Genomic DNA, 16,332 nt, shown 5'->3' with positions numbered 1-16,332 from the left:
CTGTGTGAAGCAGGAAAGAAAAGAAGTCAGTGCAGGCAAAATGAGGCTCTGCAGTGCCTGCTGAAAAATTAATGGCAGGAAGCGGGGAGGCGGGAGATGAAAGGCAGATGCCCGCTGCCAAGTGGGGAGCTGCTGATGCCTAATGGACTGTGTGGCCTGGAGAGCAGCAGAAAGGGCTGGGCTCTGCTTTGTTGGCTTGGGGTGGGATTTCCTCTCAAGCTGGAGCCACTCAGGAGCAAAACACTCTCCTTTGAAAGCCAAGCAGGGTTTTGATTCCCAGCACAGCCCCTTGCTGTTTGGAGAGCCTCCCCCCTCAGTGCATGCAGCAGACACCAGGACAGTCCGGCACTCAGTGCTGAGCTCTGGTCATTCACAAGCTTACAGCAGGAGGGGGGAGGCCTTGGCTTGAGGTCATTCTATTAATTTTGGGGGGGTACAAATATGATAAAATTCAGCTGTGGGGAGCTGAGCTCAAAAAGCACTCACATTAACTGACTCTCTGCCATCATCCTCTGCCACAGGAGAAGGTTGCTGCTCCCTCACACAGCTGCTTCTCTCTTTATAGCAGAGAGCAAAACCATTCCCACCAGAAAATCACTGTTGTGACACTGCCATCCTCATAGAAGCACAGAATGCTCTAGCAACATCCTCACACACCCCACCTCTCCTTCCTTCCAAAGATGATACCTCCTCTTTTCCCCCCTTCATTCACCCAGAAGCCTCATTGCCCCTCCAGGCTGTCTGCCCTGGGCTCATCTCCGGCACATGGACACAGCCTGTCCCTGAGCCTTCAGGAGTTCTTCCTGGAAGCAGCTGCAGCCCTCCTGGACCCCTTTGTTTTTAAGGGCTGCTCCCCAAGGAACCTTCTGAGTTAGTTCCTTGAGTAACCTGAAGTCTGCCCTCCAGAAGCCCAGAGAGGAGGTCTTCTTGCTGCCCCTCTTAGCTTGGCTGCATATTGAAACACTCAGTTATCTCCTGGTCACTGCACCCCAGACAGCCTCCAACCACCACATCCCCACCAGCCCTTCTCTGCTTGTAAAAAGGAGGTCAGGCAGAGCCTTACCCCTGGCAGGCTCACACAGCACCAGGGATAAGAAGCTGTCCTCCATGCACTCTCAGAACCTCCCAGACTGCCTTCTCTCTGCTGTGTGGAGATCCCAGCAGATGTCAGGCAGGTTGAAGTCGCCCATGAGAACAAGGTCTGGTGATTGAGACAGCCTCTAGCTGCCCACAGAATCATTCATCAACTTCTTCCTCCTGGTTGGGTGGTCTATAACAGACTCCAACCAGGATGTCTGCCCTGCTGGCCTTCCCTCTAATCTTCACCCACAGGCACTCAACCTGATCATCCTTGATCAAACCACCCTAAAGGGGTTAGCTCTGTTGTTTGCTGGAGTGGAGCAGCCCACCATGGGATGATAGGATCTGCATGCTGGGGCCATCAGCACATGGACATCACAGAAACACAAAATGCATTAGGTTGGAAGGGACCTCAAAGCTCATCCAGTTCCAACCCCCTGCCCTGGGCAGGGACCCCTCCCACCAGCCCAGGCTGCTCCAGGCCTCATCCAGCCTGGCCTGCAACCCCTCCAGGCAGGAGGCAGCCACAGCCTCCCTGGGCAGCCTGTGCCAGGCTCTCCCCAGCCTCACTCTCAACAATTCCTTCCTCCTCTCCACTCTCAATCTCTCCTCTCCCAGCTCAAAGCCATTGTCCCTGGGCCTGGCACTCCCAGCCCTTCTCCAGAGTCCCTCCCCAGCTCTCCTGGAGCCCTTCAGCTCCTGCAAGGCTGCTCTGAGGTCTGCCTGCAGCCTTCTCTTCTCCAGGCTGCACAGCCCCAGCTCTCCCAGCCTGGCCCCACAGGGGAGGTTCTGCAGCCTCTGCTCATCTCTGTGGCCTCCTCTGGAGCCTCTCCAGCAGCTCCAGGTCCTTCTTGTGCTGGGGGCCCCAGAGCTGGAGGCAGTGCTGCAGGTGGGCTCTGAGCAGAGCAGAGCAGAGGGGCAGAATCCCCTCCCTGTGCTGCTGCTCTCCCTGCTCTGGCTGCAGCTCAGCACTCAGCTGCCTCTGGGCTGCCAGGGACCACTGCTGGCTCCTGGGGACTTTGTCACCACCTGACAGCCCTCCAGCCATCAGCCTACTGATGACTTCTGTGGCCTTGCACATGACCATTTAACAGTGGAAAACCAAACCCCAGTTATTCTCATCTCTTCCTTAGGCATTTGTTGAATGGAGAGAGGTTCCCACTGGCACTGGCACCATTCCAGTGGGTTCCTACCTGGTTTGATGCTGTTGAACTCCTTTTCTATGGTCTCCTCAGTGGTTGAGAGCATGAGGTTCCTCACATAGAGAATTTTTACTGATGACATGGTGTCTTCGTCCACCTCCACTTCAGGTTCTGCCCAGTCCACAGCAATAGGGTGTCCCCACAACTGGATCCTACCTGTGAAGGAATTGGCATGGGCAGTGGCAGACAGGCATAGTTTGCTTGGGTTGGAAAAGCCCTTCAAGATCATCCAGTCCAACCCCACCATGGCCATTCAACAAGGTCTCAGAGTGCCATGGCCACATGTTTCCACAACACCAGGCAGGAGGCAGCCACAGCCTCCCTGGGCAGCCTGTGCCAGGCTCTCAGCACCCTCCTACTGAAGAACTTCTTCCTCAGCTCCACTTTAGCCCTGCTCTGCCTCAGCTTCCAAGTATTTCCCCCTGGGCCTAGCTCCAGACACCCTTAGCAAAAGTCTCTCTGCAGCCTTCCTGCAGGATCCCTTCAGGTGCTGGCAGCAGCTCTGAGGTCCCCCTGGAGCCTTCTCCTCTCCAGGCTGCACAGCCCCAGCTCCCTCAGCCTGTGCTCACAGCAGAGCTGCTCCAGCCCTTGGAGCATCGTTGTGGCCTCCTCTGGACCCTCTCCAGCAGCTCTGTGTCCTTCTCCTGCTGGGGAGAGCAGAGCTGGAGGCAGGGCTGGAGGTGAGGTCTGAGCAGAGCAGAGCCCAGGGGCAGAATCCCCTCTGCTGCCCTCTGCCCACCCTGCTCTGGCTGCAGCCAGCACACAGCTGCCTGAGGCTGCAGGAGGCACTGCTGGCTCCTGGGGAGCTGCTCAGCACCCAGCACCCCCAAGGCTCTTTCCTCAGGGCTGCTCCCAACCCAAAGAAGGATGTCTCTCTGTGCAAGTATATGAAGTCATGAGGTCCCTGATGGATGAAGTTGCAGCAGAAATGAGTACAAAGGAGGGACACACAAAGTCAGGAGACATCCCTGGGGATATTGCAGGTGAGGCTGGAGAGGGCTCTGGGCAGCCTGCTCCAGTGGAGGATGTCCCTGCTGAGTGCAGGGGGCTGGGCTGGATGGGCTCTGGAGCTCCCTCCCAGCTCAGACCACTCTGGGATTCTAAGCTAAAGCAGATGGTGGAGGAGGAGCCCATGGGCTCTGCACACACTGGGTCGAGCTACTGAGTGGCAGAGGATAAAAGGAGCAATTGAAGAGCCAGCTGAAGGTGATGCTGTGGCCACATTCTCACACCTAGGCCCAAACCATATGCAGTGAGTCACCTCATCTGCTGAGTAATTGATTGGTTCATTAGTGTTGTTTACCATGGAATGAAAGCTGCCTGCCACAGGCTTGTCTCAAAGCTGTTGGGATCACAGGGATGGGCAGCAGGACAGGGGTAAGGCAGAGGCAGCTCTCATGGTGATGCTGTCCTCACCTGTTGTCTTCTCCAGACAGCAGGGATGCCTCTCCCAGCTTCACAGACTCACAGAAGGGCTTGGCTTGGAAGGGGCCTTAAACATCATCTAGGGACAGACACCAGGCTGCTCCAGGCCTCATCCAGCCTGGCCCTGAGCACTTCCAGGCTGGAGGCAGCCACAGCCTCCCTGGGCAGCCTGTGCCAGAGTCTCCCCAGCCTCACTGCCAGCAATTCCTTCCTCCTCTGGGCTGGAGCTGCTCTGCTCTGCAGACAGCCTGAGAGAGTTGGGATTGTGCAGGCTGGAGAGGAGAAGGCTCCCAGGAGCCCTTCTGGTGGCCTTCCAGGATCTGCAGGGGGCTGCAAGCAAGCTGGGGAGGGACTTTGGAGGGGGTGAGGGAGGGAGAGGGGTCTGGGACAGCTCTGAGGGGGGGCAGGAATCAGGCCTGGGACAGGGAGCCAGCAATGGGCACTGGCAGCCCAGAAGGCCAAGGGCAGCTCAGCTGCCAGTGCCCATTGCCAGAGGTGGAGGGAGAGGATCCTGCCCCTCTGCTCTGGGGTGTGAGGGAGGGATAGGAGTGGGGGGGATGGAGCAAAAGGAGAAGTGGGGAGCTGGAGCTTGGCTGTGAGGAAGAAGTTGTTGGCCAGGAGGGTGGTGAGAGCCTGGCCCAGGCTGCCCAGGGAGGTGGTGGAAGCCTCCTGGCTGGAGGTGTTTGCAGCCAGGCTGGAGGTGGCTGTGAGCAACCTGCTGTGGTGTGAGGTGTCCCTGCCCATGGCAGGGGATTGGGGCTGGCTGAGCCTTGGGGTCCCTGCCAGCCCTGCCAGCTCTGTGAGTCTGTGATTATTTGATTCTATGATTCTGAGATTATTTCCTCTGTTTGCCAGGAACATGGCAGCCCAGGAATGGCTCTGTGGCACTTCATCTCATCAGGCTGCCATCAGCAGCCATCTCTCTATTTCTGGAGACTAACAAACAGAGCTAGATGGGGAAGTGCTGCCCACCACCAACCTGTAAATCCCAGCTCATTCATGAGTCTTCCTAGCATGCAGTTGATGTCTTTCCCTTCAGAGGAACACTGAATCACACAGTCACAGAATGGAAAGGTTGGAAGGGGTCTCTGGAGATCAGCCAGTCCAACCCCCCTGCCAGAGCAGGGTCACCCAGGACAGGTCACACAGGAACACATCCAGGGGGGGTTGGAAGCTCTCCACACCAGGAGACTCCACAACCTCTCTGGGCAGCCTGCTCCAGGCCTCCAGCAGCCTCACAACAAACAACTTTCTCCTCCTGCTCAGCTCCAACCTCCTGCCTGCCACTCTGTGCCCCTTGCCCCTTGACCTGGCCCTGGGCACCACTCAGCAGAGCCTGGCCCCAGCCTCTTGCCCCCCACAGCTCCTTTAGCTCTTGCTGAGCATTGCTCAGCTGCCCTCTGGGGCTGCTCTTCTGCAGGCTCTCAGCCCCAGGGCTCTCAGCCTTTGCTGCTCCCAGAGCTGCTCCAGGCCCCTCAGCAGCTTCCCAGCCTGCCCTGGGCTCTCTCCAGCAGTTCTCTGTCTCTGGGTCTGGGGAGCCCAGAGGTGGCCCCTGGGCTGCAGATGTGGTCTCCCTAGGGTGGGCTGATTATGGCCTGGGTGACTTGCTTCAAGGAGCTAAGCTTGGTGGCTGCACTCTCCTCTTGCACCAGCCCAGGCTTTCTGCAGCCTCCTGCTCCACCAGGGGAAAGGCTTTCATAAGATCCATCTTCTCTTTTGAGTCTTTCTGTCCATTCCACAAAGCTCCCTCAAAGGGCAGCGAGGCTGAGAGCAAAAGGAAGCATCTAGGTAATGACATCCAGTCTCACATTGATCTGAAGCATCAGCTGCAGACACATTCAGCTCTGGCTGGAAACCTTTTCCTCCCATGTGTTTGCAACATCAGAAGGCTCTGGCTTCTGCTCAGGCCTTTGAAACTCCCCAAGCTGTTTCCTGAGATGTCCCCAAACTGGGAAGCAGCATGTCCAGGGCTATGTGCTCCTTCCATCTGCCAGGCTGGCTGGGCTCAGCATTGCAAGTGCTCTGCTCCCCTAAGGCTGCTGTTGGCTCTGCTGCTCCTCCTCCACACAGAAACCATGGAAAAGTTGTGCTGAAGCACAGAGCTGCTGCAGGTGCTCCAGAGGAGGCCACCAAGATGCTCAGAGGCTGGAGCACCTCTGCTGTGGGGCCAGGCTGGGAGAGCTGGGGCTGTGCAGCCTGGAGAGGAGAAGGCTCCAGGGAGGCCTTGCAGAAGCATTTGAGTATCTGAAAGGGATCTACAGGAATGCTGGGGAGGAACTGCTTAGAAGAAGGCCTTGGGGGTGTCAGGTAGTGACAAGGTCCCCAGGAGCCAGCACTGGTCCCTGGCAGCCCAGAGCCAGCTGAGTGCTGAGCTGCAGCCAGAGCAGGGAGAGCAGCAGCACAGGGAGGGGATTCTGCCCCTCTGCTCTGCTCTGCTCAGAGCCCACCTGCAGCACTGCCTCCAGCTCTGGGGCCCCCAGCACAAGAAGGACCTGGAGCTGCTGGAGAGGCTCCAGAGGAGGCCACAGAGATGAGCAGAGGCTGCAGAACCTCCCCTGTGGGGCCAGGCTGGGAGGGTTGGGGCTGTGCAGCCTGGAGAAGAGAAGGCTGCAGGCAGACCTCAGAGCAGCCTTGCAGGAGCTGAAGGGCTCCAGGAGAGCTGGGGAGGGACTCTGGAGAAGGGCTGGGAGTGCCAGGCCCAGGGACAATGGCTTTGAGCTGGGAGAGGAGAGACTGAGAGTGGAGAAGAGGAAGGAATTGCTGGCAGTGAGGCTGGGGAGACTCTGGCACAGGCTGCCCAGGGAGGCTGTGGCTGCCTCCAGCCTGGAGGTGCTCAGGGCCAGGCTGGATGAGGCCTGGAGCAGCCTGGTGTCTGTCCCTAGATGATGTTTAAGGCCCCTTCCAAGCCAAGCCCTTCTGTGAGTCTGTGAAGCTGGGAGAGGCATCCCTGCTGTCTGGAGAAGACAACAGGTGAGGACAGCATCACCATGAGAGCTGCCTCTGCCTTACCCCTGTCCTGCTGCCCATCCCTGTGATCCCAACAGCTGATACACCAGGGTGAGATCTCCCCCAGCTGTGTTCAGCACTCAAACCAGGCTCATTTTTATTACAATAAGCAGAAAGGGTTTCAGTTCCTCAGGATGGTTCATAAGCTGCTGTAGAGAGAGTGAGAGAGCCCTGGTGGGGCTCAGAGTCTCAAGCAGAAGGTCCTTTGAATGCTTTCAGCAGCACTTGAGTTCCACAGAGCGCTGTAGGAACTGCTGCGGGGCAGGAGGCAGGAGAGACTTGGTGAAATGCCTGCAAGTACAGCTCAAGGTGACTGAATCCTTCATCTAACACCTGCCAAGCATCTCTCTGCTTCATGATGCTCACAGCTCCCAGAGGGGAAGGGGTTGGAAAAGACCCCCAGAGATCACCCAGCCCAACCCCCTGCCAGAGCAGGAGCACCCAGGGCAGGGCTCACAGAGCACATCCAGGGGGGGCTGGGAAGGCTCCAGAGAAGGAGACTCCACCACCCCTCTGGGCAGCCTGCTCCAGGCCTCTGCCACCCTCCTAGTCAAGAAGTTCCTCCTCATGTTCAGAGGGAGCTTCCTATCTTCCAGCACCTCTTGTGCTGTCCCTGGGCACCACTGAGCAGAGCCTGGCCCCAGCCTCCTGACAGCCACCCCTGAGAGCTCTGTAGGCACTGAGCAGATCCCCCTCAGCCTCCTCCTCTCCAGGCTCCCCAGCCCCAGGGCTCAGCCTCCTCCTCCTCTCCAGGCTCCCCAGCCCCAGGGCTCAGCCTCCTCCTCCTCTCCAGGCTCCCCAGCCCCAGGGCTCAGCCTCCTCCTCCTCTCCAGCCTCCCCAGCCCCAGGGCTCAGCCTCCTCCTCCTCTCCAGGCTCCCCAGCCCCAGGGCTCAGCCTCCTCCTCCTCTCCAGCCTCCCCAGCCCCAGGGCTCAGCCTCTTCCTCCTCTCCAGGCTCCCCAGCCCCAGGGCTCAGCCTCTCCTCAGCTGAGAGCTGTTGCAGTGCCCTCAGCAGCTCTGGGGCCCTGTGCTGGATTCTCTCCAGTAGTTCTTTGTCCTTCTCGAGCTGGGGAGCCCAGAACTGGACCCAGTTCCCCAGGTGAGGCCTCCCCAGGGCAGAGCAGAGGGCAGCAGAACCTGCCTTGACCTGCTGGCCACACTCCTCTCGCTGCAGCCCAGGCTGCCCTTGGCCTTCCTGGCTGTGAGGGCACCTTGCTGGCTCATGGGCACTCTGTTGTCCCCCAGCACTCCACAAGCTGCCCTCCTACAGCTCAGCCCCCAGCCTGCACTGATCCCTGGGGCTGTTCTTCTCCAGATGCAGGACCCTACCCTTGCCCTCAGGGAATGTTCCTTGGATGTCCCCCAGCCATGGGCTGCACAAACTTACTCTTTACATTGTTTGAATCCGGATGCAATTCCTCATCTGGAGATTCCTTCCTTCCCACCTGGGAAATGCTCATTTCAGGCCCTGCCTCAGGACCTTCTCCAGGCTGACCATGTCCTTGGATCTTCTCCTGGGTGATTCTCTCCCAGAGGCTCTTCATAACTGAGGCTCTGTTTGCCACAGAACCCAAGGGAACCACAGCCTAAGGCACATCCTACAGCTGAGCTGCAGACCTGAAACCATCTACTGGAGTCTTAATGAACCCCAGCTCCTAAAGAATCTGCAGGGAGTTGCCAGCACTGCACCCCAGAGCCAGGGTGACTCCTTCAGCCAGCTGCAGGACCAGAGAACCAGAGAACTGGGTGGGTTGGCAAAGCCCTCCAAGCTCATCAGCCCAACCCCCCCCATGGCCACCCAGCCATGGCCCCAGGTGCCATGGCCACAGCTTGCTGCAAACACCTCCAGGCATGGGGACTCCACCACCTCCCTGGGCAGCCTCTGCCAGGCCCTGACCACTCTGGCACCAGAGAAATTGTTCCTCAGCTCCAACCTAAGCCTCCCCTGGCACAGCTTCAGGCCATTTGCTCTCCTCACAGTCATGGTGATCCCATGGTGTCAAGACCTTGCTTTAAGTGTCTCTAGCAGCCAAGAGAAGAAACCCCAGCACCATTCCATGGGCTCCTGGGTCCTCTGGAGACTGACACACAAGTGACCCCTGGGATGAAGCCACCCCTCCCACCCTCACCATCAGTACCAACCTGGGAGCAGCTTCCTCCTGGCCATGGCTGCTGCCCGGTGGCTTTCATACTCCACGAAAGCAAAGCCTCTGTTTTTGGTTTTGTCAGCTGCACTGGGGTACACAATGACATCCACAACTCCATCTGTCACCTTCTTCATCTCTGCTAAGATTTCCTCCCTCTTCTTGGTTTTGGGGATGCCTCCCACGAAGAGGCGGCAGTTGTCCACGCTGGCACAGACTCCCAGGAGGCGTCCGGACCTGGGGAGAGGGCACGGCCTGAGGGCAGCACACACAGCACCACCCCTGCCAGGCCTGCAAGGCAGCTCAAGGCTCAGCCAGCCCCAGCCCCCTGCCATGGGCAGGGACACCTCACACCACAGCAGGTTGCTCACAGCCACCTCCAGCCTGGCTGCAAACACCTCCAGGCAGGAGGCTTCCACCACCTCCCTGGGCAGCCTGGGCCAGGCTCTCACCACCCTCCCTGCCCAACAACTTCTTCCTCACAGCCAATCTCCAGCTCCCCACTTCTCCTTTAGCTCCATCCCCCCCCACTCCTATCCCTCCCTCACACCCCAGAGCAGAGGGGCAGGATCCTCTCCCTCCACCTCTGGCAATGGGCACTGGCAGCTGAGCTGCCCTTGGCCTTCTGGGCTGCCAGTGCCCATTGCTGGCTCCCTGGCCCAGGCCTGATTCCTGCCCCCCTCAGAGCTGTCCCAGACCCCTCTCCCTCCCTCACCCCCCTCCAAAGTCCCTCCCCAGCTTGCTTGCAGCCCCCTGCAGATCCTGGAAGGCCACCAGAAGGTCTCCTGGGAGCCTTCTCCTCTCCAGCCTGCACAAGCCCAACTCTCTCAGGCTGTCTGCAGAGCAGAGCAGCTCCAGCCCTCTGCTCCTCCTCCTGGCCCTGCTCTGGACACCTTCCAGCCCCTCCAGAGCCTTCCTGTGCTGGGGGCTCCAGCACTGGCCCCAGAGCTGCAGCTGTGGGCTCAGCAGAGTGGAGCAGAGGGGCAGAATCCCCCTCCCTGGCCCTGCTGGCCACACTTCTCTTGCTGCAGCCCAGGCTCTGCTTGGCTCTCTGGGCTGCAAGTGCTCACTGAGTCAGGATGGCTTCCACAGAGAGGACAAATTAAAGATCCTCCCCATCTTGTCTTCAAACACGAGGTCAAAAGAAGGCCTCCTGTTCCTGCTGCACATGTGGGCATCCAAGCACTCATCACAGAATCACAAAACATTAAGGGTTGGAAGGGTCCTCCAGAGATCCCCCAGCCCACCCCCCTGCCAGGGCAGGGCACCCAGAACACAGCCAGGGGGGGTTGGAAGCTCTCCACACCAGGAGACTCCACAGCCTCTCTGGGCAGCCTGCTCCAGGCCTCCAGCAGCCTCACAGGGACAAAGGTTTCCCTCCTCTTCCCCCTGGCACCTCCTCTGCTCCAGCTTGCCCCCAGTGCCCCTTGTGCTGCCCTTGGCCAGCCCTGAGCAGAGCCTGGCTCCAGCCCTGCACATCTTGATCCCCAGCCCTGAGGGCAGCCCTCAGCTCCTCTGCTCCCAGCTCCCAGCCCCAGCTGCCTCAGCCTGGCCTCCCAGGAGATGTTCCACTGCCTGCAGCAGCTCTGTGCCTCTGCCATGGACTCTCTCCAGCACTTCCCTGAGGCCCTTCCTGACCTGAGGGGCCCAGACCTGGACACAAGATTCCAGCTGTGGCCTCAGCAGGGCAGAGCAGAGGGGCAGGAGAACCTCTCTGACCTGCTGCCCACAGCCCTTCTCATGCAGCCCAGGCTGCCCTTGGCCTTCTTGGCCACCAGAGCTCCTTGCTGGGCATCCTTGTGGCCAGCAGGTCCCCCATGTCCCAGTCCTCTGTGTTACTCTCCAGCAGCTCAGTCCCCCAGCCTCTCCTGGTCCAGGGCTTCTCCACTCTTTTCATAAAGAAACTGTTCCTCATCTCCAACCTAAACCTCCCTGGCACAATTTCAGGCCAGTTCCTCTTGTACTACCACTTGTTCCTAGGCAGCAGAGCCCAACCCCCACTCACAGAGTCACAGAATCCTTTCATTCCAAAAAGATCTCTCAGAGCATCCACTCCAACCATTCTCTGGCTCTGCCCAGTCTGGGGCCAAGCCTTGGCCCTCAGCACCGCAGCTCTGTGACTCTGAAACACCTCCAGTGGTGGGGATTCAAACACCTCCCTGGGCAGCCTGGGCCAGGGGCTGAGAGCCCCTTCAGGGAAGAAGTTTCTTCTGATCTCCAGCTTAAACCTCCCCTGGCACAATTTCAGGCCAGTTCCTCTCCTTCTCTCACCTGAGCCTGGGGAGCAGAGCCCAAGCCCCAGCTGGCTGCAGCCTCCTCTCAGGAGCTGCAGAGAGCAAGGAGGTCTCCCTCAGCCTCCTCTGCTCCACACTCAACCCCCCCAGCTCCCTCAGCTGCTCCTCCCCAGCCCTCTTCTCCACACCCTTCCCCAGCTCTCTTGCCCTTCTCTGGCCCTGCTCCAGCCCTCCAGCTCCTGCTGCCAGGGAGGGCCCAGAGCTGAAGGCAGCACTCAAGCTGTGGCCTCCCCAGTGCCCAGCCCAGGGCACAATCCCTGCCCTGCTCCTGCTGCCCACACCATTGCTGCTCCAGGCCAGGCTGCTGCTGCCCTTCTTGCCCCCCTGGGCACTGCTGCCTCCTCTCCAGCTGCTGCCACCCAGCACCCCCAGGGCCTTTCCTGCTGGGCACTTTCCAGCCCCTCTGCCCCAGCCTGGATTTGGAGGTTCCCAGTCACCTCTGGGCCCTTCTGACTGAGGTTCAGGGCAATGAAAATTAAATCAGGGGAATGAAATCTTTTGTCACAGACAGACCTCACTTGTGGATTCCTGATGCCAGGTGTGCAGAGCTCAGTCACCTGCCATGCACTGTGCACCTTCCTTCCTTCCTTCCTTCCTTCCTTCCTTCCTTCCTTCCTTCCTTCCTTCCTTCCTTCCTTCCTTCCTTCCTTCCTTCCTTCCTTCCTTCCTTCCTTCCTTCCTTCCTTCCTTCCTTCCTTCCTTCCTTCCTTCCTTCCTTCCTCCCTCCCTCCCTCCCTCCCTCCCTCCCTCCCTCCCTCCCTCCCTCCCTTCCTTCCTTCCTTCCTTCCTTCCTTCCTTCCTTCCTTCCTTCCTTCCTTCCTTCCTTCCTTCCTTCCTTCCTTCCTTCCTTCCTTCCTTCCTTCCTTCCTTCCTTCCTTCCTTCCTTCCTTCCTTCCTTCCTTCCTTCCTTCCTCCCTTCCTTCCTTCCTCCCTTCCTTCCTCCCTTCCTTCCTCCCTTCCTCCCAGCAAGCAAGCAAGCAAGCAAGCAAGCTGGGGAGGGACTTTGGAGGGGGTGAGGGAGGGAGAGGAGTAGGGGGGATGGAGCAAAAGGAGAAGTGGGGAGCTGGAGATTGGCTGTGAGGAAGAAGTTGTTGGCCAGGAGGGTGGAGAGCCTGGCCCAGGTTGCCCAGGGAGGTGGTGGAAGCCTCCTGCCTGGAGGTGTTTGCAGCCAGGCTGGAGGTGGCTGTGAGCAACCTGCTGTGGTGTGAGGTGTCCCTGCCCATGGCAGGGGGTTGGCACTGCCTGAGCCTTGGGTTCCCTCCCAGCCCTGCCAGCCCTGTGACTGTGTGATTCTGGCTCTGCAGCACAGGTGGTGAGAGAGCAGCAAAACCCACACCAAACAAAAAGCAAAGTCTTTTGGTTTTGTCAGTGCTCTGCTAAATTTGGGGTTGGGAGGTTTTATCAGGAAGAAATTTCCTGCAAGGAGAATTTTGGGCTTTGGTGCATCCTACATGGTGGGGCATAGAGCAGTGACTGCACAGGGAACAAGAGAGGACTTTCTCTTAAAGCTTCAGGGAGCTAAACAGCCTTCCTGTAGGCTGCAAGGGAAAATATGCAATACAGAATCCAATAGATCAGTAAGTATCACTGGAAGGGAAAGAATCCCAGGATATCAGCATGGAGGGGCTGGAAGGGACCCCTGGGCATCCCCCAGCCCAGCAGCACAGTGCCCGGGGGGGTTGGAAGCTCTCCACACCAGGAGACTCCACAACCTCTCTGGGCAGCCTGCTCCAGGCCTCCAGCAGCCTCACAACAAACAACTTTCTCCTCCTGCTCAGCTCCAACCTCCTGCCTGCCACTCTGTGCCCCTTGCCCCTTGGCCTGGCCCTGGGCACCACTCAGCAGAGCCTGGCCCCAGCCTCTTGCCCCCCACAGCTCCTTTAGCTCTTGCTGAGCATTGCTCAGCTGCCCTCTGGGGCTGCTCTTCTGCAGGCTCTCAGCCCCAGGGCTCTCAGCCTTTGCTGCTCCCAGAGCTGCTCCAGGCCCCTCAGCAGCTTCCCAGCCTGCCCTGGGCTCTCTCCAGCACTTCCCTGCCTCAGGAACTGGGGAGCCCAGAGCTGGAACTAGGACTCCAGATGCGGCCTGAGTAGGAGAGAGTAGAAGTGGAGGAGAACCTCCCTTGCCCCGCTGCCCACACTGTTCTTCATGACCCTGAGCTGGTCTGCAGGTGTCTGCCACCCTTACCTGATCTCATAGTTGTTCAGCTGCTTGATTGCATTCTTTGCCTCCTGTTTGTTGGAGAAGGTCACAAAGGCATAGCCTCTGTTGTTGCCATTGAAGTCCATCATCATCCTCATCTCATATATTTTGCCAATCTGTAAATGGGAAGGAGAAGGCTGGCAGCAAGGTGAGAAGTGTTTAAAGAAGGCTGAGTGCTTCCTTGACTATGCAGGAGTCACAGAATCACAGACCCACAGAGCTGGCAGGGCTGGGAGGGACCCCAAGGCTCAGCCAGCCCCAGCCCCCTGCCATGGGCAGGGACACCTCACACCACAGCAGGTTGCTCACAGCCACCTCCAGCCTGGCTGCAAACACCTCCAGCCAGGAGGCTTCCACCACCTCCCTGGGCAGCCTGGGCCAGGCTCTCACCACCCTCCTGGCCAACAACTTCTTCCTCACAGCCAAGCTCCAGCTCCCCACTTCTCCTTTTGCTCCATCCCCCCCCACTCTTCTCCCTCCCTCAGCCCCTCCAAAGTCCCTCCCCAGCTTGCTTGCAGCCCCCTGCAGATCCTGGAAGGCCACCAGAAGGGCTCCTGGGAGCCTTCTCCTCTCCAGCCTGCACAAGCCCAACTCTCTCAGGCTGTCTGCAGAGCAGAGCAGCTCCAGCCCTCTGCTCCTCCTCCTGGCCCTGCTCTGGACACCTTCCAGCCCCTCCAGAGCCTTCCTGTGCTGGGGGCTCCAGAACTGGACTCATTCTGGGCTTGATCATCTCCAGTTGAGCCTTGAAGCCCAGGTCTGCCCAGCAGTACCCCCCTGCAGCAGAGGCCCCCAGCACAAAGCCTTACTTTCTCACACAGAGGTATAAGTTCATCCTCAAAGAGGTCTCTGGGCAGCTTCCCAATGAAGATCTCACAGCCCCTCTCCGGGGGAGGGCCGTCCCAGCCCGGCGGGGGGCCTCCGTACTTCCTCTGCCCATTTTCCTGCCATGGGGAGGAATGAGAGGCTGGGTTAGGGGCAGAGCTTAGACCTGGCTGTAAGCAACCCCCTCCTAGGGACAGACACCTCGGGCATGCTCCATCTCCAGTGCCTTGGAAGCAGACCCCAGCCTCCCCTTCAAGGAGCAACCCTGGCCCAGGATCATCAGAAACAGCATCCTGGGCACAGGTTGCCCCTCTGCCACCCTGCACTGATGGCTGTGGGGGCACAGCTGGCACACTGCTGCTGGGGGGCTGCAGAAGGAACTGCTTTGTACTTGGCTGAGTGCTGCTGAGGACCTGCAGCAATGCTCTGCAGCTCAGGTGCTGCTGCAGATGACCAAATGGGAGATAGACAAACACCTCCTTGGATAAAAAAGGTCTTGTTGGCTTCTCCTTCCTCCTCCTCCCCCTTCTATTCCTCCTTCTCCTTCCTCCTCTTCCTTCTCCTTCCTCCTATTCCTTCTCCTTCTCCTTCCTCCTCTTCTCCTTCTCCTTCCTCCTCTTCCCCTTCTCCTTCCTCCTCTTCCCCTTCTCCTTCCTCCTCTTCCTTCTCCTTCCTCCTTCTCCTTCTCCTTCTCCTTCTCCTTCTCCTTCTCCTTCTCCTTCTCCTTCTCCTTCTCCTTCTCCTTCTCCTTCTCCTTCTCCTTCTCCTTCTTCTCCTTCTTCCTCCCCTTCTTCTCCTTCCCCTTCTCTCATTTTTCCCCCATGCTATTCTATTCCTTCCTTCAGAATCCCTTGCTGGTCCCACAGGGATGCTCCCATGGGAGCCAGGACTCCAAAAATGTTTATATTTGGGTCTCCCTGATCCTCTCTCTCATCATTTCCCGCTCTGGGATTGCTCCAGGCCAGTGAGCTCCTGCACAGCTAACTCAAGAGGAAGCCTCAAGCACAGAACCCAGCAGGGATCCCCCCAGGAAAATGAGAGTGGGGCCAGGAGCTCCTTCAGCTTTCCTGAGCCTACACCAGGCCTGGATTTGTCCCTGCTGGTTGCTCCTTTGCAGCTGTTGCCAGCAGAGTGGTGGAGCTGTGGGGACATCTGAAGCGGTGGATGCAGACCGTGCTGGCTGGGGCCGCTTTCCTGCCCCCCACTTGGGCTGAGCTGAGCTTGCTGCTGAGTTGGGATTTTGCCACCTCCCAAGCCACTTGCTGGGTGAAGTCCCCACGTGGTGGCTGTGCTGTGTGCTGCTGTGCTCACCTGCAGCCTTCACTGACCTGAAAATGGTGAGAGGAGCCTGCCTGGTCTGCTTTAAGCCAAGTGAGAGGCAACCAACACCCAGTGCCCATGGGAGCTGGTGTGTGAGGAGGCACAGCACCCAGCACAGCCCTCCCTCAGCCTGCAGGGGCTTGAAGGAAGGCAGCATCTCAACACACTCATCTTGGCAAGCTCTCATCTGGAGGACAGCAGACTTCACCTTCTGCTTCTCCAGGTGGAGTGTGCACTGAGGGAGCAGGTGTTTGGGTGGAAGAAAAGCCCAGAGAGAGGTGGAAAAGGAAGTGGACAGGGAGAAAAGAAAGCTCAACTGGGATGGAAAAGGTAGGGAGAAAGAAGAAGAGCTGGTGAGGAGGAAGAGGAGATGTTGGACTTCGTGTTGGGGCTGGGAGCAGAGATGTGGTGGTTCAGGAATGAGCTCTGGCCAGGTGTGACAGCATGAACCTGAAGACCAGGCTGAAGAAAGCCACAGCAAACAGGAGAGAGAAAGAAGTCCTTTGTCTGCTGGGTCAGTAAGAGCAGAGAGCCTCCTCAAGGGCCACAGATGCAGCTGGTGGCCTGCTCCTGGGGCACATCAGGATGGAGGGCTGCAGGAGAATGGCTTTTCCCAGGAGCCCTCAGGTTTTGCTTTGGGCTGTTGTGCCCTCTAGTGCTATGCAAGGCAAGGCAAAGGTCAGGGAGGCCACCTGCCTAAGGCTCTCTGGTCTCAGTTCATTCCTCCATGGTGATGCAAGGTTGGCCTCCTGTGAGTGACCAAGCTGGCAGCAGATCAGCCTGGCTTGGGCATGCCAGCTGAGGAGGACATCTGCAGGGGGCTGGGGCATGACAAATTCAG

General features: G+C 58.6%; 1 protein-coding gene across 7 annotated transcripts in view; it reads right to left on the bottom strand.

The window, feature by feature from the left end:
- Positions 1–16,332, bottom strand: part of A1CF (APOBEC1 complementation factor) — a 50,048-nt gene that overhangs the window by 23,534 nt on the left and 10,182 nt on the right. For 4 of the 7 annotated variants that reach the window (XM_068168485.1, XM_068168487.1, XM_068168490.1 and 1 more), the window contains 4 exons: positions 14,156–14,290; positions 13,335–13,465; positions 8,855–9,111; positions 2,274–2,438 (listed from right to left, as the gene is read on the bottom strand). In XM_068168485.1, coding sequence (XP_068024586.1) covers positions 2,274–2,438; positions 8,855–9,111; positions 13,335–13,465; positions 14,156–14,290 — 688 coding nt within the window. The remainder of the gene's footprint in view (positions 1–2,273; positions 2,439–8,854; positions 9,112–13,334; positions 13,466–14,155; positions 14,291–16,332) is intronic. The other 3 variants (XM_068168486.1, XM_068168488.1, XM_068168492.1) reach the window with 2 other exon arrangements.

This window comes from Melanerpes formicivorus, unplaced genomic scaffold, assembly GCF_026170545.1.
Source record: "Melanerpes formicivorus ecotype bairdi unplaced genomic scaffold, bMelFor1.0.p_v2 SCAF_139, whole genome shotgun sequence".
Classification (NCBI taxonomy): domain Eukaryota; kingdom Metazoa; phylum Chordata; class Aves; order Piciformes; family Picidae; genus Melanerpes; species Melanerpes formicivorus.
This window is presented reverse-complemented; position numbering and strand designations above follow the sequence as displayed.